We start from the raw sequence: 25,184 nt of genomic DNA on the forward strand, positions 1-25,184 counted from the left end.
AACCAGTGATCGTATAAGATGTTGCATAAGATGTTAAAGTGGAGGCGATATGCGTACATATTACATGCGCCTAAATGGAGGCATGCACGCATATGGCCTCCACTTTATCATCTTATGCAACATCTGATACGATTACTGGTTGTCTGGGTACCATCTATCTGTTCAACAGACACCTGAAGAGGAGGGTGAAAAAAGGAAGCACCTCCAACGCCAACTCACTGAGCACATTCTCATTGCCGCCAAACCCTATGTCTGTTCGGGATCACCAAGAAGGCATTGCTTTGGAGAGGGGTTAGTGCACATCGCACCCTTGAGGTTACCTGCGTAGCCATGCAGCAACGACCACCGATGACATACGCTACAGGATTTTGCAATCCCCATCAATTCCTCATCGGTGTCCCACCCCTCATCGAGCGCTGGCGCTGTCCATAAACTACGTAGACCCAATTTTGGTCATCTCAGAACCTCCCCCCCCCCCACCGTAGAATTTCATGCGTACAAAATTTTCTAAGTTTGTATGGACCATAGACTATGACCAGACGCCGCCTCCCCCTCCCCCCATTCGAGTCTACGTAGTTAATGGACTAGCACTTACCAGGCCCAGTCCCCGAAAGGAGAAGGACTAGAATCATGATGCGGGAAGAACCCCTTGATTGTCTCCTACAACATCTCTGGAGACTGCTCTGTAGGGGCCATTATACCATTATACTTCTTCTCTTGGCCATCACGATCATGTAGGCAACACTCCACGAATTCGCATTGGCACTCTGACAGAGACCCTCAAATCAGGCCTTTATGTTTTACCCTTATCTCGGTCTTCAGCGTGCTACCCGCTGTTCATTTCGAGCTCTCTCTCAATCCGTGCTCGCTGCATCCGCCAACTAGCCTGCAGGCAGGCCAGGCGCAGGTGCGCAATTTGTTGAGTCCACCAATACGCAAGTGGTATCCCATTCCTTGGGTGGACTTGCCGTTGAAGTATGATGAATTCCACCTACGATTGCTTGGACAAGGTCTAGTCGCTCCTCATATAAGACAAATGGGTGGACTTGTGCAGCCTTGCGCCTTATAGCCTTATAACGCTTTCTTCTGTCAGGAGCTTTACAGTCACATGACTTGTGTCCTGGTTCCAGACACCTGAGGCAAACCTCCGGTAGCTCACTCAAGGTCAGTTGGTATACTGACTAACCCACTTTTAACTTCCCTACTTTAACTGACTTTTTTGAGTCCGCCACAGGTAGCTGTACTAAGGCTATGTGTGCCTGCCGGGCCCTTCCGTAGCTGAACGGCTGCGGTAGCCACCTGCACCTCGCACTGTTGCCGCAGTGCCGTGATGATCTTCTGTGATCTCGTCTAGGATCTTCTCCTTCAAAGTTGCCTCCTCTGTAAGAGCCACCTCCCCCCCCCCTCGCCAAGGACCTTTTCTACCAAACATTTGTACACGGAAACAAATCCGATCCTGTTTTTATGATTCACAAATCATAAAACATTGAGGTTTGTCATTTTATGAAATCATGATCACGAATCATAATTTCATAAACTGAGCCACTAATATCATGATTTGCTGCAACCATTTTTATGAACTCAAACTCATGAAAATTATCAAGCGTTACGCGCACTCCGCACGTAACGCACTCCGCACCTGTCAAAACATGGTCATTCAGTGTGTGGCATCGCTAGTGAATGGTGAAAAAATGTAAAAAGCCATTATTTCAATGGGAATATAGTTTGAAATAATTATTACATCGTTACTTTTTCTGTGTTTTTAGCGATCTAGTGTGTTCCTCGTTTCTCCCAAAGCAACTGGTAAGTAAAAATAAAACCAAAAATGTTTTCTTACGTACATTTTTTTACTCATTCCTTAAGTCGATTGCACGCTATCATTCTCGTTTCAGCTCTGCCCAATTCCGTTCCGGTTTCAGTGTTCGAGTTTCACCGCCGTCAAACGACACCAGCCCCATCCCGACAGCGTCCGATTCAACGGTTGTTTCGGCTCCGTTTAGCGACGCGTGAGTAAACAAAAACGTGTTAAAAATTTCTTCCAAATGAGAGTGCAAAATCATTTCTAACTCATATCCGATTGCACGCCATCGTTCGTATTCCAGCTCAAACGGCTGCGGCTGTCAATTCTCGCCCCGGATCCGTCCAATCCCGTTCAAGCTTTGTTCCTGTTCCGACACCAGCACCGTCCCGACCGCATCCTTCTGCTCTTGTTTCGGCAGCATCAAACGACGCAAGCACCGTTTCGACAGTATCTGTACCAATTGCTTACACCCGGGCCTCTTCATTATTCGTCCCGTATCTGCTCGATCCCGTTCCGGCTTGGCCAAACTTCAGAATAGCACCGACCCTATTCTGACTCCGCAGTCTCCGAAGAAAGTATTTGCTTCGTAAGTGCATTATTTATAATTCCCTTTTTGCGAAATTGAAACTAAAATATGTTAGCCAATAGTCCATTTTACGAGCCGATTTGATTGAGAAAATTCCCCAGTCTCATAAGCAATGCGCACCCGAAACCATGATTCGAAATCTTAATAACATGATTTAGCTTCATGGTGCTTGAAAATCCACCAGATTCATAAGCGATGCGCGCCCGAAACCATGATTCGAAATCTCAACAACATGATTTAGTTTCATGGTCCTAGAAAATCCACTAGGGTCATAAGCGATGCGCATCCGACACCATGATTCAAAATCTCAAAAATATGATTTAGCTTTATGATCTTTGAAAAAAGTAACGCATTGATAGCGTTACGAGACAATAAATCATACTATCATGATCATAAATCATGGTGTATTTTTATAAAACGAAAATGCACTAGGCTCATGAAATCATGAGTCGTTTTTATGATTTTTGGGAGCAGAATTTTACCCGTGATACGGTGCCCTTGCGATATTTGTCGCGCTTGAGCTCGATGGTCATTTCGCCTGTACGAGCACGTCTAATACTGCGTACGTTAATTTAAATATCCACGACCTTGGCGACGTTCCTCATCGGCTTCAAGACTTCCGAGCTCTTAGACTCGTCATCTACCGGCATCTACCCTCCTACGTCTCTTAGGTTTGATGTCCCTACGCTCCTGCTCATCCTTTGCCTTCTTCTTGCTCATCTTCCGCTCTTCAATGGCCCAGAGGGCATCCTCCCTATCCGTCCTAACTTGTGGTTGCTGAGAAACTATCAATGGTCGCAACCCTCTGATCCCTCCAATCTAAAATAGGCACACCCTTTCCAGGTTTCCGGGACGCTTGGCAGGGGTCCGACTTTCGGGGTTAACAAATGGGAATTATCCAAGCGATAACGCGTACAGTCTCTGATGAAATTGTTCTGAAAGCGCTCGTGACTCTCATAGCCATGAGCCGGAACACACTGCCTAGCTTTCCACAGTTTCTCTTCGTAGCCCAGGTCGGCGCTTCATACCTAAGAATGGAGGTTGCAACACTTGCCAGGAAATGCCTATAACTACATCTTGGGCCTCCTAATCCTCATAATCCTCACGCCTGCACTGATCGAAGTGCGAGTTGAAGTTCAAACGGCATCAACCATTACCCCAAGAGCTTTAAAGTACAATGCAATGCAATTGGTTGCTCTTCTATCTTGATTTGCTTCCAGTTAATGTCAACGAGTACTTCTGTCTTGTAAAGGGCTACCTGCAGCTTTATCGCAACGATTGTTCGAGTCGCATCCACCGTTGATTTTCCCTTGCGGAAGCCGAACTGCATCGTGGAAAGCTCTCTCTCACTTTCGACACATTCCATCAACGTATCCAACAGACAGATCGTTCTGCACGATGCTGCATCTTCCGATTGCTTCCCTGGTTTTGGCAGTGGTATTCATTTTTGGATCTTCCAGTACGCCTCTCCAATTGCTAGTGTGCTCCTTTTCGTGCTTCTGTTTTTTTTTTTCCGGTACTTCCTCTTCACCAGGCGTACGAGTATTCCGGTGGTTCTTCGAGGAGTCCATTGTCGGCTATTTCCGCTCTCAGCTTGAGCGTCTTCTGATTGCGATCAGCAACTGAAACGGCATACTTGATGCTCGTCACCAGTTGCTTGATCTCTAAGTGCATGTTGTGTTCGCCTCTAACAAACTCGTAGAACTCGTTCATCTTTTGCCTCAGTTCGACTAAGCTCGACTCTTGAGTAGTGCTGGTTCAGTGTGAGCACTCGCTGATTCAGAAACGCTAGCCCCCGGTGGCCTCCTAGGAGCTCGCTTCGTATCGTACTGATCGCTCTCGCAGCGACATCCAGTGCCACAGTGGAAAAAAACGACCCGAAAAGGCACCTGATTATTGTGGATGATTGTGAAAAAAAAGTCTAGGAATTGAATGGTGATAGTTTCACCGGAATTGCGTGTAAGTGTCAATTTTGTCCCATTTTCCCCTAAAACACTGTTTTTTTTAATTAAAAAATAGCCTCAACTGATTGCGGCTAACCAACTATTTTTTTTCCTGATGTAGAAATGACAGCTGCATACTATGGAGTAGGTCTGGCCAAAGTCTACGCTCCATGCAAATTTAAAAATTTTGGTATGGACAAAAGTCTACGAGAGGGTAAGGAGGTCTGAGATGGCCAAAATTAGGTCTCCGTGGTTTATGAACAGGACCTTATGAATAACATAATTAACACAATTCACTGAATATGATAAATGAAGAAACGGGGACAACCGTACCAACCGTTTCATTTTCAGGGGGATTGGGTTTGTACATATATCCGTTGGGAGTGACTTTGCTAAGAAAGTTTATGCCACTCCATTGATGCTCTCCTGGGATGGAGCAAAATAATTTTCTCCTCTGGCTCGTAAGCATAGGCTTAAGCGCTATTTCTCGCTCTCTGAAATGAGAAGAAATAATGACCCCTCCCCGATTGTAGAGAAAAGGCCTTATTATAAATAAAAATTAAATAAAGTTAAGATTTTTGCAGTTTTTCGAAATGTTTCGATACTATCCCCTATAATTGCTAGAACCGGCAGAGGGGGTGTTTTCGGCCTTGGCAGTCTCTAAACGTTTGCAAAAACGATTATTGCATTTTTACCCGACGGTTTCGGTTATTTATTTAACCTTTTTCAAGGATTCTATAAGGAAATTATGCAAACAGTTAACGTTTTACATGGTATTTTTCGGCTTAGGGCCCTATCTTTCTAACACTTACAGATGCACGTTTTCGAAAAATACCTTTTAAAATGTTAACTGTTTGCATAATTTCTTTTTAGAATCCTTGAAAAAGGTTAAATAAATAACCGAAACCGTCGGGTTAAAATGCAATAATCGTTTTTGCAAACGTTTAGAGACTGCCAAGGCCGATAACACCCCCTCTGCCGGTTCAAACACCAACAGTCGTAACGAAAATCAAATTATAATTGCTAGTTTAGAATTAATCCTTGTGGAAATATAGATATAAACGATATCACCATGTTTCTGAAGACTGTATCTTGACTCGGCGGAAGACAGAAGAACTGAACATCAGATTGTTGGTACCGCTTCCACTGGTTTTCATATGCTTTTTTGTCGGACACTAAGCATAAACCTGCTCACAAAATATTCCAATTTTTTGCCCAAATCGCATGCACTGTTATTTCTCCCAATCAATCCACTGCTAATCCATTACAGTTTTCGTTCCGTTACACACAAAAACACTTGAAATGATACAAATATTCCAAATTTCAGCAGATTTATTCCCATGAGCATACATGAACGTACAATTTTGATTGTTACTCCGTTATTGCCACTGATGAACATCACCACAGCGAATTACACTGAACTGCACCGGAAAACCCATGGGATAAGCAGTCGTAGCATTGGGCAAATCTGGCTGAAACATCGAATTTTGTGAATCGATTCGAATTGGATCAGCAGAATCGATTCACCGATTTAATCGAATGCTTTGAATCGATATTTCACATCGATTCGATATTATAAAATATTACAAAACTATGTATGTTTTATTTGTCTACATAAATTCAATATCAAAATTTGAGCTTGCAGGTCGAACATTTTGGAACTCTAATTCGAAAATGGATATAATGTTGAGACAGTGAATTTTCGAAAAAAAAAAGAAATTTAATATTTTTGAATTGAAAGAAAAATCCGGAGATCCTGATATTCTCCAGAACTCTGAGAAGTATTCTCATATAGTACTGAGATGAATTCCCGCAGACCACCAGTATCCTGAGCGACATTATGTAGAAAAGAAAGCAAGACTCTTCCGGTATCTTGGTAGAAATTCTTTCCATAGCTATAAGACGGATTGTCTCAGAGTCCCGAGAGAAAGTCTCCCAGAATCATGTGAAAGATTGTCTCAGAATCCTAAGAGAAGCTTCCCTTTGGGATTCTCCCAAAATCTATCAGAATCCTAAGATTGATTATCCCAGAATCCTGAATAGGATTCTCTCAGCATTCTGAGATGAATTCTCCCAGAATCATTAAAGGGATTCCAAGAGCGGTTTTCCACATTCTTGAGATGAATTAATCTAGATGAAACTGAAAGAAATACTCACAAAATAAGATTTTCGGAATTCTAAGATGAAATCCCCAAGAATCTTAAAAGAAATGATCCAGAATCCTGAAAAGGGTAGCGTAGAACCCTAAGAACGATTACTCCATAATCCTGAGAAAGGCTTCCTCAAAATATTGGTCGGGATTGCCAAAGCAACCTGAGATATACTCTCACAGAATTCTGGGAGATAGGGTTTCCCCACAATCCTGAGAAAATTTCATCCAGAATTCTTTTACGTGTTCTCCAAGAATTTCTTTAAAATCCTGGGTAGAATCCTTCAGAATGCTGAGGATAATTCTGCCAGAATCCCGAAAGGTATTCCCCAGAATTCTACTTCCGATTACCCCAGAATCTTGAGAGGGATCATATGAGGGATTCTTCCAGATTCTTATGACAAATATATATATGTATAGGATTTTTCCGAAAATCTGGAAGGCAGAGGTTCCCAAACTTTTTGCTACCGCGGCGCCTTTTGAAATTTTCCAAATTGTCGCGGCGCACCAACCACTATTTACAAAGAATTTTAATAGTTTTTACACCTTCAGTTCAAAATTTCAAATCGTAAAAAAGCCTGCTTTCTTTTAATTCAAAGTCTTGCTTTTCTATAATTAAAAAAAAAAGAAAAATTGCTTAAAGATTCGCAGAACTTAACACAAATTTTAGGTTTTTGGAAGATTGCATTGCAAAACTTTTAAATTTGTTTACCAAATTGATTACCAAATTTCAGGGAAAAGAAATATTTAAATAGATTGTTAAGAAGCTGTCAAGACGGCTGAAAGTGACGGTGAGGGGTCATGTTTTTGTATTCGGAACTAAAAAAACTCAGCTCAACAACTCAATAAAAGTCGGTTTTCAGAATCATGCATGAAATAGACACCTACATTGTCGCAAATTTGTTTTACGATTTATTTATTTATTTATTTATTTATTTAAATCCAACTGACTTCGTATGAATCTTATTGAATACCTTACTCTAATAATATACCACATTTCAATACAAACTATATCACATTCCATTACACAACAATCAACATATTTCTGAGAGCAGAAACGATTACACAAATCTATTACAAATTATTTAATTAAACAGAGTTAATGATCAGTCAATCGAATGTTAGGTTTCCAAGTATCAGTTTTTCGCACAAACTCTCTAAACCGCACATTCTTTGGCCATGTTGCAGGATCCAAAGCGCGAAATTTGTGTTTCGAAGGCAAAACTGCTTTAAAAGTCCAAATTGCAACGAGTTTTCCATTTCGACGCCAATTTCGTTACGTCCAGGTGCTCGGGAGTTGTAAGGCCGATCGCATGAGACACCATCCATTGCACATCACACTCGGTCGCGCTGCTGTCAATGTTCGTGAGCAACAGAGAGAAACAATCTCCGTCCGTTGTGTGCAGGCTTTCCTCGGTTGTTGTAGTATCCCCGGACGACGCCGTCCCATTGAGTAGTGTGATAGGATCGGGCGGAGAGTGTACCTGCCGTACCTGCTCAGTGTTGTTGGTCGGTGATATTGTAGGTATGGTTTTTGTCATCGAAGCAATGGTGTCCGTTATTCTAGCGACTGCGATCTTCAGTTCCCTCACATCAGCTTCGATCGATTTCGTTGGCTCAGCAGTCGAAGTTTCGGATGAGCTACCGTTCTTTGTACTATTGAAATTTGCCATGCAGCAGACGCACATCCAGATGAGATTTCCTGTTAGATCGTTCATAGCTTTCCAATGCATACCTCGAATGCCAACACAGCTGCAATGAAATATACCAGCACATGTTCCTTTGCAGATGATGTAGTACTCGTCATTCGCCTCGACTCTCTGAGAGCATTTTTTACACATTCTTTCACTTTCCATAGTAAAAGGCGAGAATGGCTATACCGCCGCGGAAATTATCTTCGACAGCAGGATGATATTATCACACGAAATGTTGACTATTTGCCGACACGACTGGGTTTTCTGATGCGCTCGATACGATTATCACGCTTTCACGGATCAACAAAACTACGTGGAGCTACTAAATGACGAACGTAACAACACTTAATTTATATTCAAAAATCGAGTACAAACAACGACGTCTATCTAATCGAGATTCGAGACACAACAACTAACAACGACGATAAAGAGCTAAACCAGCCTATAGCTCGAATTCTCAATTATGAAGACAAACAAAAAACTTATGATAGTGATATAAGTAAAAATCGTCCGAAACGTTTGAGACAGCACGAACTACGAAGACCTGGAGATTTACAGTAATTATTGATGACAGTATTATGGAAAGAACTTGAAAAAAGTTTCTTGAAATATTAACTTTGAATTACAAGTTATTGATAGAATCGAAAACTAAGCAGAATAACAATTTTGTAAAGACCCAAAAATTTTAAAAATTCCGGAAATTTAAAAATTTTGTTAAAATTTAAATGTTTCATGAGGATATTAGGAATTCCAGAAAACGTTCGTAGACTTTGGAATACTAGCTTTTGAATTGAAAATTTAGAAGAGGGAACCCCCTCTGAATGACTTTCTTTGGAAATCTTCCTCAAAATGGCAAGATATTGGTATAGAATAAAAAAAAGGGTTTGAGGTGACTGTTACCGCGACCACTGTGCGGTGCGGCAGTTAGCCCATTGTGTGAAGCACCCGGCTCATCCCTACGCACCGATACACTACGCGCTGCTTTATTGTGGATAACGTTAATACGATGGTACACACGTTGTGTCTGAAACAGCCTCGGCAGTAGTCAGTAAGCGCAGTTTGCGAGTACGTAGTAAGTGCTCTTTATAGTAACAGTACTCTGTAGTATAGAGATTTAATAGAATTGTAGCGCAGGTTAAATAGTTTATATATACACAGAAATGTAAGTAGATTATATTTTTTTTCTAAATGCCATTGAATTTATCGAAATATATTTGCAGCTTTAAAGCTGCCCAGTTTGGTGACTACAGGAACTGTGTTTCTCTCTAACTTGCGCCAACAGTGACATTAGTTTTACTAAACAACACAAATACAACTAAAAATATATTCTGCCTTCAATAATAAGAGTTTGTTCTTTCTGTTTTGGCTCAAGAGCTTGCGGCGCACCTGAGAGATGTTCACGGCGCACCAGGGCGCCGCGGCGCACAGTTTGGGAAGTACTGCTGGAAGGAATTAAGGATAACTTCTAGAATGGACTTCCCCAGCATCTTAAGAAGAATTCTCTGGAATTCGGAGAGATGTTCCTACATAAACCAGAAAAAAATACCTCAGATTCCTGAAATTCATTTCCCCAGAACTCCTGAAAGGGATTGGCCCGCAGAGTTCTGGGATGATTCCTCTAGATTACTTTACACCGAAATCTCAAGAGAATCTTCCCATAATCTTGTGAGGGATTTTCCCTGATTACGAAAAGGGAATCTCCCAGAATCCTGAAAGAGATTACATACTCCAGTTTTCTAAGATGGATTGTCTCAGAATCTTTTATAAGAATTCTTTCAGAATCCTGAGGGATTTTCCTGCTGTATTGAAAGACATCTCATTAGAATTATAAAAGAGATTGCCCCAGAGGGATCCTCCACATTATTAAGAAAAAAAAATCATCTAGAATTCTGAGAGGGAACCTAAACAAATGTTCGAAATCCAGAGATGGACTGGCCTCGAATCCTGAGAAGGATGCAGGGTTCTAGAAAGGGACTCTCTAGATCATAAGAAGGATTTCTTTTGAATCCTGAGAAAGATTCACTTAGACTCCTGGGAGGGATTGCCCAAGAAACCTGAGATATGAGGTATGCCTTGATTTAGTGGACCCTAGATTATATAGACCCTCGATTTTATTTACATTTTTTTAATGGTTAAATTGGTGCCGAACAAAATCTCACATCTAACATCTAGTAACAAACCTGCTAATTATATCTACATTGTCATCTTCATTCTCCATTCCAGGTTCTCAGCAACAGTCGACCGTCTCCCTGCCGAAGCCCGTCTGTGGCCAGGTCACTCAGATGATGGATAATTGCTTCCACAATACGACCCCGCAGGTACCCACCGACATCCTGTACTCGGTGAAAATCCCCGAAACGGTGGAGGAAATCGACAGTCGATGCCGGTAAGTGAGGCCACCGCTTGATGCACCACCCACACCACCAATCGTCAAGCTTTTACTCTGATGATTGTGAAGTGATGATTCACGACTCGAAATTGCATCGCCATATCCGCTTTTCTTGTCCGTTTTCTCCCCCAAAACTATCAGGGTATTCTACCGGGGCATGGACTGCATCCAGAGCTACCTGAACGCCTGCGTCGAAGCCAAGGAACGGCGAATCATCGAGAACGAGGTGTTCGGGGCGCAGAAAATGTACGATCATCTCTGTCGGGACAAGTCCTTCCAGAATGGTAAGCCTTCGTGTTGCCGGTTTTCCCACGCAAGGGTTTTCAATTTGTAATGATGATTTGTGTGATTTTCATGCTACCGAATGATACCCGCAGAGTTCTTCAAGCACAAGAGTTGCTTTCGCCACGTGCACAACGATTGGGACTCGTGTTCCCGCAAGTTCACCAACATACTGAAGGAGGAGATGACCAAAACGACGCAGCAGAGCTTCAATGTGCAGTATATGCACTTTTGCTGGTAAGATTGATTTGTGGGGGTGAGGTGGGAATTCGATGTAGCAATTTATGTGTTCTTGTGAGACTTATAAATAGGGAATTTTATTCAGTTAGCAGAAAGTCTTCTTAGCAAAATCTAAAGCCTAGAAAAAGAGTGTTCAAAAAGCCCGGAAATGCTTCTCGAAAATGGGAAAAAGTTGTTCCGGAATGTAATAAAAAGCTTTATCATTGAAACCTGGAAAATTTTTGTTTTCGAGTAGCCAGTAAAGCGTGTTTGTGGAGCCGGAAAAGCTTCTTCATGAAAACTAGAAAAGCTTTTCTAAAAATCCCAAAAAAGCTTCTTGGAAAAGCTAAAACAAGCTATTTCGACAAGCCAGGAAAAGCGCCTTTGAAAAGCTCGGAAAAGCTTTCCGAAAAGAAGTCCAGCAAAGCTTCTCAGAAAGGCTCGGGAAAGCTCCCTGAAGAAGCCTCGAAAAGCGTCTTCACAAAGCTTGGAAAAGCTTCTCCGAGAAGTCCGGAAAATCTTTTGCCGGAGGCCCAAAAAATGTCTACCAGCATATATAAGAAACCTTTAAACCTTTAAAAGCTTTAAAAGCCCGAAAAAGCTTCTCCAAGAAGTCCGGTAAAGCTTTTCCCAGAAGCCCAAAAAACGAATATCAGCTTCTATAAGCTGGTTTCCCGTGAAAAGCCGTCTCCGTAAAGTCCAGAGAATTCTTGAGGAGAATCTTTCCGAGAAGCCCAGAAAAACTCCTTCCAGAGGCCGGCGAATTGTCTCATATAAAAGCCTAGAAAGCTTCTCCAGAAATCTTAAAAAAAGCTTTCCCAAGAAACTAAGAAAAGCTTATCTGAAAATACTGGAAAAACTATTCTAGAAAAGCTTCTCCGAAAACCTGGAAGTACTCTTTCGAGAAACTCGGAAAAGCTTCTCTGAGTAGTCTGGAAATGCGTCTTCAGAAAGCTCTGAAAAGCCTTTCTAAGAAGCACAGAAAAGCTTCTCGGAAAAGCCTGAAAATACTCATTCAAGAAACTCGGAAAACTTCCCTAAGAGGCACAGAAAAGCTTATGCAAGAAACCTGGAAAAGCGTCTTCGAATATCTTAGAAAAACTATTCTAAGCCCAGCTTCCTTCAAGTAGCCCAGAACAGCTTCTCCAATTAGCTTGTAAAAGCGTCTTCAAAATGCATGGAAAAGCGTCTTCGAATAGCCTAGTTATTAAGCTTTTTTCGGGCTTCTCGAAGAAACTTCTCTGGGTTTAGCGAAGACGGCTTTCCAGGCTTCTCAATGAAGCTTTTAAGTCTTTTTGAAGACCCTTTTTCAAGCTCCACAGATAGGCTTTTCTGTGCTTCTAAAGGCCTTTTGAGGAAACTTCTCCCGGCTTTGTGAAGAGAAGCATCACTAAGCTTCTCGGAAAAGCTTTCAAACCTTCTAGGAGAAGCTTTACTAGGTTTTTCATAGACTCTTTTCCTGGCTCCTCGTGAGAAACTTGTCTTCCGAAAAAGCTCTCCCAGCTTTTTTGGAGATCTCCCAAGCTTCTAGTAGAAGCTCTCCAAGCTTCTGGAGAGAAGATCTCCAAGCTTCTGGAGAGAAGCTCTCCAAGCTTCTGGAGAGAAGCTCTCCAAGCTTCTGGAGAGAAGCTCTCCAAGCTTCTGGAGAGAAGCTCTCCAAGCTTCTGGAGAGAAGCTCTCCAAGCTTCTGGAGAGAAGCTCTCCAAGCTTCTGGAGAGAAGCTTTGTTTGTTTTATCTGTATTAACGAGATTTTTAGCCCTAGGCTAGTTCATCTCGGGACCCACACTTTACTTCCCTTCCGAAGGAAGAACTCACATTTTGCGAGTTTGTCGGGAGTAGGATTCGATCCCAGGTCCTCGGCGTGATAGTCAAGTGTTCTAACCATCACACCAGGTCCGCTCCACTGGGAGAGAAGCTCTCCAAGCTTCTGGAGAGAAGCTCTCCAAGCTTCTGGAGAGAAGCTCTCCAAGCTTCTGGAGAGAAGCTCTCCAAGCTTCTGGAGAGAAGCTCTCCAAGCTTCTGGAGAGAAGCTCTCCAAGCTTCTGGAGAGAAGCTCTCCAAGCTTCTGGAGAGAAGCTCTCCAAGCTTCTGGAGAGAAGCTCTCCAAGCTTCTGGAGAGAAGCTCTCCAAGCTTCTGGAGAGAAGCTCTCCAAGCTTCTGGAGAGAAGCTCTCCAAGCTTCTGGAGAGAAGCTCTCCAAGCTTCTGGAGAGAAGCTCTCCAAGCTTCTGGAGAGAAGCTCTCCAAGCTTCTGGAGAGAAGCTCTCCAAGCTTCTGGAGAGAAGCTCTCCAAGCTTCTGGAGAGAAGCTCTCCAAGCTTCTGGAGAGAAGCTCTCCAAGCTTCTGGAGAGAAGCTCTCCAAGCTTCTGGAGAGAAGCTCTCCAAGCTTCTGGAGAGAAGCTCTCCAAGCTTCTGGAGAGAAGCTCTCCAAGCTTCTGGAGAGAAGCTCTCCAAGCTTCTGGAGAGAAGCTCTCCAAGCTTCTGGAGAGAAGCTCTTCAAGCTTCTGGAGAGAAGCTCTTCAAGCTTCTGGAGAGAAGCTCTCCAAGCTTCTGGACAAAAGCTCTTCATGCTTCTGGAGAGAAGCTCTCCAAGTTTCTGGAGAGAAGCTCTTCAAGCTTCTGGAGAGAAGCTCTCCATGCTTCTGGAGATTATCTCTCCAAGCTTCTGGAGAGAAGCTTTTTTTTTGTCTGTATTAACGAGATTTTTAACCCTAGGCTAGTTTGGAGAGAAGCTCTCCAAGCTTCTGGAGAGAAGCTCTCCAAGCTTCTGGAGAGAAGCTCTCCAAGCTTCTGGAGAGAAGCGCTCCAAGCTTCTGGAGAGAAGCTCTCCAAGCTTCTGGAGAGAAGCTCTCCAAGCTTCTGGAGAGAAGCTCTCCAAGCTTCTGGAGAGAAGCTCTCCAAGCTTCCGGAGAGAAGCTCTCCAAGCTTCTGGAGAGAAGCTCTCCAAGCTTTTCAAGAGAAGCTCTCCAAGCTTCTGGAGAGAAGCTCACCAAACTTTTTGAGAGAAGCTCCGAGCTTCTGGAGAAACTCTCCGAGCTTCTCGCTGAATTTACCAGTTCCATCTTTAAAATTTTATATCGCTTCGGAGAAATTCCAAATAAGAAAACTCAATTTAAGCCCTCTGATGCAATTCCAGAATCAGAAGTGGAACTTTTCCCCGAAAAGCAAGATTTATGAAGGAAAGCCTTTTCTCAATCAACCAAATCCTTTGAAGGGAATAAATTTCATCTTACCGTCGCCCTCGGCTCCCGTAGCTCGAGGTCCATTTCCGTCCGTTAGAACAAGCACAGCACATTCTCACATATTCTCTTTCTTTCCATTTCGTCTGTCTTCTTGTGTTTCTCCCCATGCTTCCGACAGCGCCCGGTACGGTTACGAAAACTGTGTCTTCACCAGTGCCAAGTACAAGTGCAAACCGGAGTCGGCCGTCTTCCTGCGGAAGATTGCCAAACTGCTGTCCACGGATCGGCACTTTCTCAACTGTGATAAAATCGAGAGCGAGATCTGCTCCGGCGGGCAACGAAGGACCCCGAGGGTGGCGACGACGACGACGTTAACGGCCTCGATGGTGCTTCTGGTGATGGCCGCCGCCGCCCGGTTTGTGGTGACTTGCCGATAAGTGGAGGGCTTTGGGTATGGAGGGAAGCTTTTAGTTTTTTTTTATGGTGAGACGATTATATTTACGACTGGTATTGGGATTTTTTTTCTATCTCAATTCCTGGGGCGACTAGAAAGACAAGTGATGTGAGAGAAATGGATATTGGATGGTATATTTTATTAGTGTTACAGTTGTATGGAATAGAGGAGTTGTAGGTCAGTTGAGTTAGTGTGCCACATGGCACTCGAAGAAACAGGGGGTCGAACATTTCGCATAATGCTTAGTATCCATGCTGATAATTATTTGCCTGCATTGGATTACTACCACATTTCGTATAAAACTGGTTAATATTGAAAAAGTGAGACGTATCGAAACACAGTTGTGAACGTGCATTAGGATGCTTCAAAACTAAATTATCTATGCTAAAAAGGTCAAGGTGCCCAAACATAAGCCCCTTTTCAACGCTCATAACACATATGCAGAATTTTTGTGTGTTCCCAGTCGTCAGAACAAACACCGTTGTTTTAGTTACAGACTTAGCAGTTTTACCGCCCTGTGAAGACCGGAGCGACTTCATCCGGTACTTTTCTGTCCTTAGCCTAGCGCAGACTCCTCGAGCTAGTGAACTGCATGCCGAATTTGACCAAGCTCTCTCCGTCAACTAGCATTCTAAGGTAGGCTTCGCACGCACTGGCCAACAGGCTTGCATCCTTGAACACATGGATCTGGATACACCGTTCAACACTAAATTTTGTTATGGGATGAGAAAAAAATAACAGGGGTTTGGGACCCTAGCAGTGTCATAGTGAAAGAATTTTTGAAAAATATTGGACCGGGCCTTCACAGTTCAAAACCGAAGTTTGTATGGAGAACTTGGGGTGTTCAATTGATATGTGAATTAGAACGCGCTGTGCATATAATTAGGAGTTGGACAATAACGAAACTAACTCAAATACCGAAAACGCCTAAAAATATGCACGGCACGTTCTAATGCACATATCAATTGAACACCCCAAGTTCTCCATACAAACTTCGGTTTTGAACTGTGGAGGCCCGGTCCAATATTTTTCAAAAATTCTTTCACTATGACACTTCTAGGGTCCCAAACCCTTGTTATTTTTTTTCTCATCCCATAACACCAAATTTTGTAAAATTTTGTCGAGCAGTGATATCAATGACCTACCGTGAACAGAAAGCTTTGAAGAAGCCGTACGGAATGTTCACTGCGTTGATCCGGCGATACTGTTAGATACACCTTGTCCAAAGCTCGCGTAACTTCGAAATAGGCTTGTCCAAGTCGTCCGCCAAATCTGCTACATCATAATCTACCCTTGAATTCCCCTAGAGCTTCATCATGATATTCATTGTTAACGCATTCTTGGCGCAGCCGAATCGGTTCCTAGAACTTTCCCCTAATCCCTGGTGATTGAATGTAAAGGTATTAAATAGCGGACGGAACCTACATGACGCCAAGAACACGTTCGTATGTTCGATCTTTGACTACTGGCAGTGGTTTACTGATCACTGTATTCGTCTATCCTAAACGGTGTGACACTTTCTTCTCATTGGACAGATTCTTCCCAAACTGTAAACCCGCGGAAGTCGTGTCAACATAGCGATTCTTGGTCACTGCTCTCGGATACTGTGCACTGTAGTCAAATTCATTCCAGTTCTTTATAAACTGCGCCGTGCCTGGCCGTTGATCAGGTAGACTTGTACGCCTTCCTGTGGATTACTTCTCCAAAGGGAGCACTGCTCCCATCTGTCTTCAGAGTGGATAAGGATTTGGAGAAACATATCGCTCTTCTTCTTGTTCGTTTTGGATTGGTGTTTTTCGGTGATATATTAATTAAACTCGTAATTTTAGTTTACGTTTCAACCTACTTTTATTTTTTCGGTCATCTTCAGAAACTTTCCGCCGCGCCTTCGTTCTTTGGGGCGGCTCACTTAAGAACGAAGGCGCGGCGGAAAGTTTCTGAAGATGACCGAAAAAATAAAAGTAGGTTGAAACGTAAACTAAAATTACGAGTTTAATTAATATATCACCGAAAAACACCAATCCAAAACGAACAAGATTAAGTAAGCGGTAATCCAAACCATATCAAGAAAAGAGAAACATATCGCACACGGCGACTTTCCCATGTCGCAGCAAAATGTCCACGGATTGACGCTTCCCCAGTCCCAAAGAATCTGATCATCGCCGTCTTGTAGCTCTCCGGAAAGTGGATATCGTCTTTTCCCCACAACAAACCTGACTCGATTCTAGATCCGCGGTGAACTATGGTTGCTTTTAATATTTGGCAAGCTCGCTAATCTTCTTTAGACTCGAGTAGCTTCGTGACCAAAAATTCTTCTGCGGCGTCAAACTTCTTCATCGAATCACACGGATCACTGTTGCTCATGGACTGACAGACGTGAATCTATAGATCTGTTGTACGGATCCTTGGAAACTAGAATTTCTCCGTAGACGTATCAATCGAAGCGACTTTTCGTTGCGACTGGATCACTTTTTACGGCTTCGCGAAGCTTCAGAGCAATATTGTCGTTTCGCCACCAAACCGGACGTCGCACTGCTGAGTTGTGACGCGACCCAAATCACGACGTTTTCTGTTTTGTTCCGGAATCAGTGCACATCTATCTCCTTGTCATCAACAACAAAGCGCACTAGTCGCGTAAAAGTTGCGAAACTTATGGATCAAAAATGAAACAGTTTTTGATTGAATGTCTGTCTAGATTCCAACCGGATAGACAATAAATAAGTACCCAAGTACATCATTTTTGATCGGTGTTCTGCTGTCAGATCAATGCAACACGCTAAAAATAATTTGCACAAATGTTAAATTACGCGGAAAAAAATTCACGGTAATTAATATTATTGGGTACCCGTTTGGACCACGCCTTTGACACGCCTATATCAATAACATGGAGTGACAGTACAGACATGGGCCCTTATTTTCGTTTGATCAACACACAAAATAACAAAAGAGATGTTGACAACAATGCCTGCCACTGGGCTGGTTTGAACACTCAAAATTTATTGATTTTCTTCGTTACTTTCAGGTCTTGAAATTAGTCTATGATTATACTATATGGGTAATTCTCGCTGAGATCGGCCCACTACTTACACCTTGTCTTCAAAACTGTTTGGTTGGTGGTTGGTGGCGATTTTCTGAAAGTCCTCGCTAAAAAAGTAAGGAAAATGCATTTGGTTACTCAAATTGGTGGACCCCCCGTTAGTTAGAGCCACAACAATTTTTGCAGACCCCTCGATTTTAGTCAAATGGTGGCTCATTTAAACCGTTATAACTCGAAAGTTTCTCCAAAAAAGACTCAAAACGAATTGTTATTGACAAGAGGAAAGATAGAGCTACTTTTTACAATAATAAAAAGGTGGGTCGGCCATATTGATTTTGGCCGCCAACTTGGATTTTTATACCAAAACGTTTTTTTCATAAAAACCACCGATTTTCAAAATTTTTGCATCAATTGAAAGCACATACATAACATATCAAAAAATTAGAGATGTCTTTTTTTCCTATCAAAAGTTATCTGCAGTTTTGTAAACTAAGCCAAGTTTTCTCCATACATTTTCATGCGCGCCGGTAACGACATGCAACAGCATCCGAGTTTACGCCTGCATGTATACACAAAGGCACATGCCGAAAAATTTGGGCAAATCGGAAGTTCGTTTCCGTTTTCGGCTGTTTCTCAATGATGCAGACCAGTGTGTAAAAAATTCGAAGGCTGAAAGTGAAGATTGACATTCTCATTTTTTCATTCGTGTTTGGCCACATTCATTGTCAGCTGAATGCCTTTCTTTTTTCATTCAATTCTCTGTCACGAATATTTTTTCGCACGTCGTAAAATGTCAAATTTCTGTTAACAGACGCACAATCCGACTTAATGGACAAATAGAGCAGTTAATTAGTACTGTAATTAACTACTATACACAAGTTTTGAGGTGATTGGAAGAATAATCGGGAGTTACGGTCTAGTTATATTACTCAGTGAAAATTATCAGTGACAGAAAAATGAATGAATAAGTGAGAAAATTCATTCACCAAAATGAATTTTATTTTGACCCCTCAGTTGAGAATCTTCAAAATTCACGTTGAATTTCACTCACTGAAAATGAAAATTTTAAACTCTGATGCAGACATTGTTTTTATAACTTTTTCAGTGTTTTGAAAAGCTTAAACCTTCAGCTTTCCATTAGAGGGTTAGAGTAAGGTGGGGCAAAAGTTCGACTTTAGTTGAAAATTCAACCTATTTAAAAAAAATCGAAGCAGATAAATATAAATAAATACCGTGTGGTGATTCTACCATCCATGAGCTAAAATTTTGCTGAACAAAGTTACGCCAAATGTCTTTTCAATTTTGAGTTACAACACTTTTTGTATGTGTGTGTTTTATTCGAACTCTTGCCCCACCACTGGGGCAAAAGTTCGAATCTAGTGTTTGTGGAATTTCGCTAACCGTAGCACACTATTTTGACACTTTGGTAATAGGAATACCTGAAACCACTTAGGGTCTGTTCCAATTGGCGAATTAAAATTAATTTTTACTTAAATTTGACAGTTCGTCACTTAAACTTGACAGTTCTCCTAAGGAAATAATTATCGAACTGTCAAGTTTAAATGAAAATTAATTTTAATTCTCCAATTGGAACAGACCCTTAATATTTGGTGTTAGAACTGGAATACACTTTGAAATTCGATCTGGATTTTACCCAAATCAGGGTTAAATTTACTACACCAAAAATTTGTAGTTTTCCGCCAAATTCAGATAAGACAACATTTTTTTTTAACTTTAATCGAATTTTCTCACTAATTCCATCACTCTTAGAGATAATATGTACATTTTGCAGAAATTTAGATTTATACCTAAAGTTGCCACATGACTCGAACTTTTGCCCCACTATGTGTAAAATATGATTCCCAAATCTTTTTTGCAAAAAGTTATACATGCTAGAGCATCTTCAAAATATACCTAGTTACGCCCCAAAATAAAATATCGAATTCGATTTCAATAAAATTCCATTCCATGCGTTGAAAGGACCATCGCATGTTACAATTTTTTGATCAAAAACCAACATTTTGTCATAACTTCTCGAAATATTGATAAATTTTCATAATTTTTGGAGTGAAAGACTCTTTTTCAAAAAGGGTTCGAACAACCTTGAAACCCGAAAGAAATAATTTGAATTTAGCTCAAAAACTTCAAAAAAAAACTCTTGCCCCACTCGAACTTTTGCCCCACTTTACTCTAAGAGTTCGTAAACACTGCGAAATAATGCTGCATTCATGTAAACGTCCAGCACCGGGCCCAGTGCGCAAAAGTGGCATGGTTTACAAAACGGCAGATAACTTTTGAAAGAAGAAAAAGACAACTCTAACTTTTGATATGTTATGTATAAATGTTTCAGCTTTCAATTGATGCAAAAATTTTGAAAATCGGTGGTTACCATCATGGTGAAAAAAACGTTTTGGTATAAAAATCCAAGATGGCGGCCAAAATCAATATGGCCGACCCAACTTTTTATTATTGTAAAAAGTAGCTCTATTTTTCCTCTTGTCAACAACAATCCGTTTTGAGGTGTTTTTTGGAGAAACTTTCGAGTTATAACGGTTTAAATGAGGGGATTTTTTTTATTACCGAGTAGTTTGGGCCGAAAGGTCTCCGATTTCTATGAAAATTTCACCAGAGCTAGAGGTCGTGGATATATGATCATATTTGGAATTCAAAAAAATCATAGTGGACTATTTTCCCGGAGAGTTTGGGGATTCTGTTCGAGCAGCTTTTCGAAGTTTTCTATGACTAACGGATTCAGAACCTCGCATCGGATGAGGAACCGGAACGACAACTCTGCAAAGCGGTCTGTCAGAGGCTGTACACCAGCAAGTACCTCTAAACTCATTGTGTGAGTCGAGTTCATGCAACCTAACGCGATCCGAAGGCAACGGTACTGAACCCGTTGAAGCTTCAGCAAGTGTGTTTTCGTCGCGGATTGAAAACAGAAGCTACCGTATTCTAAAACCGATAGAATGGTTGTTTGGTACAGCCTGATCAGATCTTCCGGATGTGCTCCCCACCATGTTCCGGTAATAGTTCGCATAAAGTTGATTCGTTTTTGGCATTTCTGTATCAGATACACAATGTGCTTCCCCCAGGTGCATTTGGAGTCGAACCAGACGCCGAGGTATTGTGAAGACATGCTATGAGTGATTGTCTTACCCATCAGAACGAGCGGAAACTTAGCCGGTTTGTGTTTTTTAGAAAAGACAACCATTTCAGTTTTCTCCGGAGAGAACTCGATACCCAGCTTGAGAGCCCAAGTAGACAAATTGTCCAAAGTATCCTGTAGTGGTCCTTGCAGATCAACTGCTATTGATCCCGTTACAGAAACAACACAGTCATCCGCAAGCTGTCTTAACGTGCAATTTTCCATGAGACAATCATCTATGTCTCTAACATAAAAGTTGTAAAGAAGGGGGCTTAGACATGAACCCTGGGGGAGGCCCATGTAGCTAATTCGTGAAACTGTCAAGTCGCCATGAGCAAAACTCATCTGCTTCTCAAACAGCAAATTATACAAAAAGTTGTTCAAAATTGGTGAAAGGCCACTGTCGTGTAGTTTGTCGGAAAGAACATCGACACAAACTGAATCAAAAGCCCCCTTAATATCCAAAAACACTGAGCCCATTTGCTGCTTTTGAGGCAAGCTGAATTTCTGAAGAAAGCAACGCAAGACAGTCGTTCGTACCTTTGCCTCTGCGAAAACCAAACTGTGTATCTGACAACATGCCATTCGATTCAACCCATTTGTCCAGTCGAAAGAGAATCATCTTCTCCAACAGCTTCCGTAGACAAGTCAACATCGCGATTGGACGGTACGAATTATGATCCGACGCGGGTTTCCCGGAACGATGTTGTTATCCAGGAACTGATTGAACAAGTTCAACAAGCGCCTCTTAGCGACGTCGGGGAGGTTTTTAAGCAAGTTGAACTTGATTCGATCCATTCCTGGAGCGGAATTGTTACATGAAAGAAGAGCAAGTGAGAATTCAACCATTGAAAAAGGCCTATCCATGTCGTCCCTATCTTCAGAAACATCACGAATTATTCGCTCGACGGGCACGGAATCTGGACAAACTTTTTTTGCGAACTTGAGGATCCATCGAGGAGAGCTTTCTCGATCCTCGTTAACCGACGACGCGTTACGCATTCTTCTTCCGACGTTCCAAAGTGTTCTCATCGAAGTCTCGCGCGACAAACCCTCGACGAACCGACGCCAGTAACCGCTTTTCTTCGCCTTGATCAAGTTCTTGAACTTGCTTTCAAGGGGAGCGTACCGCTGGAAGTTTTCGACCGAACCGCGTTTCCGAAACTCTTTGAACGCCGCGGATTTCTCGCGATAGATTTCTGTACACTGACTATCCCACCACGGATTGGGGGGTTTCCTGCGAACCGACGGACCTGGCACTGGTCGACGTTGTGCCTGAAGCGCGCTACTGATGATCAGCTCCGACAGAAACCGATACTCTTCCCGCGGTGGAAGAACTTCTACCGATTGCTCACCGTCGATAAATTGCTTCCGCGTACTTCTCCCAGTCAATGCGCTTGGTGAGATCGTAGGTGATATCGATCGATGGAGACTGATGCGACCCGTTGGAAATAGAAACAACAATCGACAGATGATCACTACCATGGGGATCCTGGATAACCTTCCATGTACACTCCAGCGATAGTGAGCTCGAACAGATTGAGAGGTCTAATTGGCTGTTTCTAGGGCTGCCATCTTGACTGCCGTAATTCTGCAAAGTGACGTAAGCGCCATTCAAAATGTCGATATTTTTTGGTATATTTTATATAATATCTGGTGCAAACATAACACTGTGGTATGCCTGCTGTATTAGAATGCAAGATCTAGTCGTAATCTATCATCTATGGAAAGAAACTTAGAGGATGAGCAAGAGTTTTATGCATAATAACCAAAAAATGAGCCAAAACTATCAATGTCGCTTACGTCACTTTGCAGAATTACGGCAGTTGAGCTGGAGGTGCCACTCGTGTAACTTCTCCGGTATTCAAAATCGTCATGTTGAAGTCGTCGCAGAGGTCATATATCAACGTTGAACGGCTGTCATCGTACAGTTCCCCCAGCCTGTACCATGGGAGTTGAAATCTCCCATGAGCAGCCGAGGCTCGGGCATAACCGAGCAGATGTGAGCGAGATCCCTGCGAGATATCGCAGTTCTCGGAGGAAGATATATGGAGACAACACTGAGGGTTTTACCTCGGATAGTCACCTCACATGCGACGGCTTCAATGCCTGTCATCGGATAAAAATCGACTCTGTAAAATGGGTGCTGCTTCTTGATCCCTAGAAGCACCCCTCCGTACGGGTCGGATCGATCAAGGCGAATGATATTATAATCGGGAAAAGGTAAGGTTACATCAGGTGTCAGCCACGTTTCGGATAGTGCAAAAACATCGCATTGTAAATTGTTAACTAAAAATTTAAAAACGTCTAATTTCGGTGTAATACTACGACAGTTCCAGTGTAGAACCGAAATCGTATCTTCGACCTCGGTGGTTAAATTAGCCATCGAAAGATACGATTGTCGCAAGGAGGGGCATTTTAGAATCCAACTGCTTCAAAAGAGGGATCACACAAGGAAGAAGTCCTTTTACAATGTTCTTCACGGAATCTGAAGCATTGAAGAAGCTGAGGATAATGTCTACGATGCCAGAGAGCGTAAACAATGGCGCACCCTGAGGTTGCTCCTGGTGCTCCGAATGCTGTCTTTCCGGTTGAGAATTCGAAAAACGTGGGACATCTGGGATTTTAGATGTTCCCGGGAGTGATGGAAAGTCTCGTTCGTCCTGGATTTTGAATCCCGGAGGGGAACGTTTTGTGACTTTCTTACCACTCTTGAAATTTGTCATGGTGGGTTGGGGGTCGCTGCTAGGCAGATTCCGAGGTTTTTTGGTGGGTCCCTGGAGCCTCATCCGTTTCCTCGTTTCTCCCTTGAAAACAAAGGGAACCCCGTCCCCGACCTCAGAGTCAGAGCCCTGATCATCGAGAGACAAAGACGAGTAGATGTTACGGGATTCAACGGTCGGGGCAGCTTTTTTCAGCATTTCGGCGTAGCTTCGCCGTGATCGCTGCTGCAACGATCGTTTTTGATGTTTTTTCTGCTGTATGTACCTTGAGCAATCAATCAGATCATGTGGACGGTCGCTGCCACAATAAACACACTTGGGCGGCGTTTTGCACGCACCGTCCACATGTCTCTCCCCGCATGTTGCACAGCGAGCTTTATTGCTGCAGTACTGGGCGGTGTGACCCAGCTGCTTGCAATTAATGCAATTCATTACCTTCGGTACATACAGCCTCACAGGTAGCCGAAGTTTGCCAATCGCCAGCAGATCTGGTAATGCAGATCCGGAGAAGGTCACACAAAATTCATCAGATGGTGTGTAAACCTTCTTCTCGCCCTCCTGGGATACCGAATGCAGTTGCCGGCAATCCAGTATCTGGACAGGAGGTAGAGAAGGGTTATGGAAACGACCACAGCCTTGCATGATCGTTTCGCAGGTCAAAGATGCGTCGGCGACCTTCCCCGAAATCTCTATCGACGCGCTTGAAAGGTAAACGAAATACTCAAGAGTAAACAACTCGCAGGCCACAATCTCATTAGCGTGTTTTCGGTCGCCTACTGTCACCCGAAGCTTAGCTGTACTGACCATGTCAATGGAGACAACGGAAGAATACCGCTTAGTCAGATCCTTGCTGATTTGAACGGTGTTCAAACGTTTGCCTTTGGGTCGGAAGAAAACAACATATGGCCCGCCAAAGTCGGGAGGGTAGGCCTTGAGGCGGGGGGACGTCGAAACAGATTTACTGTTGGTGTCCATTGCAGAAGCGCCAGGGTGAAGAGAGACCAAGGAATTAGCATTTACATCGCCTTGTTGGCTCGAGCAATCCGATGCCAATAACAAAGCTTCGTTGATGCGGTACGACGGTACCCCCGCCATCGTCATCATCACCCATTGTGGTAGCTAACTACCACCACGGGGCACTCAAAAACTAACACTATCACGGGGACGAGAAATAATCGAAAAACAAGGGACAAAATTAACGCTACAGGAAAAGTGAGAAAAAACTGCTTATGTACCAAATTAAATCTAATCAAAGAGTCAGAGGAGAGGGGGGAACAACGAGGGGTAACTTTATGTACTTATCTTTGTGCACTCTGTTTAGCCACAGGCTCGACGACGACAGGTCCAAGCGATCGGATCGCCCGCTCTGGGAGGAAGCGAGCTGCTGCTGAGCGCCCGTCGTGGTGTGCGGCGGTTGAACGCTCTCTGCTCTTCTCTCGGTGGGCTGCTGCTGTCGACGACGATGAGCTTGGGTACTCACTGGAAGAAGCCGATCACGGCCGCGCGAGCGGCGCGGTGTGCGGGGGGTGCTGCACTTCTGTGGGATCGTTCAAATATTACGTTACGCGAAATTTGACC

General features: G+C 42.9%; 1 protein-coding gene across 1 annotated transcript in view; it reads left to right on the forward strand.

The window, feature by feature from the left end:
• The window catches only part of LOC109405410 (uncharacterized), a 63,754-nt gene extending 48,810 nt beyond the window's left edge, over window positions 1-14,944 (forward strand). Inside the window, exons 2-5 of the mRNA XM_029856734.2 lie at window positions 10,397-10,559; window positions 10,704-10,846; window positions 10,940-11,081; window positions 14,423-14,944. Coding sequence (XP_029712594.1) covers window positions 10,397-10,559; window positions 10,704-10,846; window positions 10,940-11,081; window positions 14,423-14,681 — 707 coding nt within the window. The 3' untranslated portion in view covers window positions 14,682-14,944. The remainder of the gene's footprint in view (window positions 1-10,396; window positions 10,560-10,703; window positions 10,847-10,939; window positions 11,082-14,422) is intronic.
• The last annotated feature ends 10,240 nt before the right edge of the window (window positions 14,945-25,184 follow it).

This window comes from Aedes albopictus, chromosome 1, assembly GCF_035046485.1.
Source record: "Aedes albopictus strain Foshan chromosome 1, AalbF5, whole genome shotgun sequence".
In the NCBI taxonomy this organism is placed as follows: domain Eukaryota; kingdom Metazoa; phylum Arthropoda; class Insecta; order Diptera; family Culicidae; genus Aedes; species Aedes albopictus.